The 2,492-nt window shown below is 57.1% G+C and overlaps 1 protein-coding gene across 1 annotated transcript; it reads left to right on the forward strand.

Moving 5' to 3' along the window:
• The first annotated feature begins 1,139 nt into the window (after positions 1-1,139).
• LOC148217985 (uncharacterized) lies at positions 1,140-1,788 on the forward strand. Its single transcript, XM_088158026.1, is given in 2 exon segments — positions 1,140-1,264; positions 1,266-1,788. Coding segments are annotated over 2 exon segments (648 nt in total).
• Positions 1,789-2,492: the final 704 nt, after the last annotated feature.

Raw genomic sequence — 2,492 nt, forward strand, 5'->3', positions numbered from 1 at the left:
ACACCAACAGCATCCATCCCCTGTTGTCTAAATCCCTTCTGGACTTCCCTTATTGCTCCCCTGTGTCTCCCTGTCCTTGATTACCTCTGGGACAATGTGCAAACTTCGTCAAGATGCTCCCAAGGGACCCTTCAGAGATATTTTGGGATCATCATCCCTTTTGCCGGGATCCCTTCCTGGCTTTCCCTTTCTACCCTGCATGGGTGCCCTGCCATGTTTAGTCCCCGAAGATGCCACTGTAGTCCCTGCTGAGATTTTCAGTGCTCTCTGGCTGCCACTCTTCCCAGCCCCCCTGATCTGTCACTCGTCTGTCTCCTGGCCCCAGTGCCCCCCTGGATGGGAATTTGGGGAGGTGGGAGGGGGGGAGCGCCAAGGCCGGGCCCCCCCGCGCTGTGGTGGCGGCAGCGGCTGCAGTGGGGAGCGAGTGCGGGCGGGAGCGGCCGAGAGCCCAGCGCTGCCCCAGCCCGAGCTGCCCCAGCTCCATGGCTGCCCCTGCGCTGGGATGCTGTGGGTTTGGGGGGAAGAGGGAGCCGGCAGTGGGTGCTGGGCCTGGGGGCAGCAGCAGAAGGGAAGGAGAAGCAAGGTTGAAGAACAAAATGGTCAAATAATGCATATGGGAGGAGCAGGTGGGATTGTGCATGAGAAGGAGGAATAGTAGGAGGAAGAGAAATGTGAGGAAAAGCAGGGACACAGGAGAAGGAGGAGCAGAAAAGAGAAGCAACACAAGTTTCCATCCCTCCCTCTATCTACAGCCTCACCCCTGCAGCCCCAAGTTCAGTGCCCCCCTCCAAATGCAGCAGGTGACCAGAGAGGGGGATCTATGATTTTCTGAAGGGTCAATCTTGGTGTTTGAAAGCTTTATTGGGGTAAAAGTTGGTGCTTTATTTCTTTTGCTGGGACTGAATCTTTGTATTTCAAGGGGATTTTGGCTGAACCTTGCTTTGTGGGGCGTTTTTGATGTGTATCTTGAGGTTTGGAGGATTTTGGGGCTGAATCTTGGTGTTTCAGAGGTTCTTACAGACACAATATGGCCAATAATTTTCTGGGATGAACTTGGGCAAGGGGGAACAGCCAGCTCAAGGCACTTGGCTCTTGTTTTTTCCCCAAACCAGGATTTTTCATTCCCAAGGCGTTGGCAGATGGAGGAGGAGGAAAATCCCCGGAGATCTCTCTTGAGGAGGGGCTGCAAACTGAGCCCAGGGAGCTGCGAGGAGGAAAGACCCTCCCTGAGCCGGGAAGGCGGCCGGAGATCCAGGCAGAGCTCAGGAGAAGCCTCCTGGAGGGGAGAAGCCCCACAAGTGCTTGGAATGTGGGAAGGGTTTCAGCTACAGGTGCAGGCTGATCGAACACCAGAGGATCCACACTGGGGAAAAGCCCCACAAGTGTGGAGAATGTGGGAAGGGTTTCAGCCATAGCTCCAGCCTGATCTCGCACCAGAGGATCCATGCTGGAGACCGGCCCTACACCTGCTTGGAATGTGGGAAGAGCTTTGGGTGGAGTTCTCACCTGAGAAGACACCAGCGCATCCACACTGGAGAGAGGCCCTACGAGTGTCCCAAGTGCGGGAAGAGGTTTCAGACAAGCTCCCATGTCCTTTTACATGAGCGGATTCACACAGAAGAGACGCCCTTCCGCTGCCCCGACTGCAGGAAAGGCTTCAAGCAAAATGGCACCCTCACTGCCCACCGGCGCATCCACACTGGGGAGAGGCCCTACGAGTGTCCCAAGTGTGGGAAGAGCTTCTCACACAGCTCAACCTTGACCAAACACCAACGGAGTCTCCACTAAGGGAAGCCCTGTGAGTGCCCCGAGTGTGGGAAGAGCTTCGTGCTCTGCTCCAGCTCCATCCCCCATGGGAGGATCGGTGTTGGATGATCCCCAGTGACCCCCGTTGGGCAGAGCCCTGGTGATCCGTGGTCCTGGTGATCCCTGTTGGGTGGAGGGAAGGGGTTGGAGAGATTTCTTTCCCTTCTCCTTGTGCTGCTGTGATTTGGTTGGTAATAAATTCCCTCGCTGTGCCCAGGCTGGCTCTGTTGTTCCCGTGCCGGTGCTCGGGGCGGGATCTCTCCTGTTCCTTCTCTCAGCTCCCGGGGCTCTCCTCATCCAATCAGAGAATGCGATGGAGAAATTCAGCCAATGAGAGAGAGCAGCTATGATGACTCAGCGGTTGCCGGGCAGACCCGCAGCACCCAGTGTTCCCCACCTGGGCAGGGTCTGCAGCGGCTGCTGGGACAGGAGCTTTGTGGGCAGAGAAAAGGGGGTAACACTGAGCCGGGGGTCCCCAGGGGGAGCACACAGGCTCTGGAGGAGGGGGCACACGACTCGCTAGGACCCCCTCTCACCTTCTTGCACAGGTAGAAGCCGAACTCCAGTGCCAGGAAGATGAAGCCCAGCACGGAGTCCCCAGTCCCCATCAGCACCTTGGTGTCGACGGTGTCTGGCAACATCTCTGGGGGTTCACAAGGGTCAGAACCCCCCAAAATCTGTCACAG

This window comes from Sturnus vulgaris, unplaced genomic scaffold (assembly GCF_052056855.1).
Source record: "Sturnus vulgaris isolate bStuVul1 unplaced genomic scaffold, bStuVul1.hap1 Scaffold_195, whole genome shotgun sequence".
NCBI classification, from domain to species: domain Eukaryota; kingdom Metazoa; phylum Chordata; class Aves; order Passeriformes; family Sturnidae; genus Sturnus; species Sturnus vulgaris.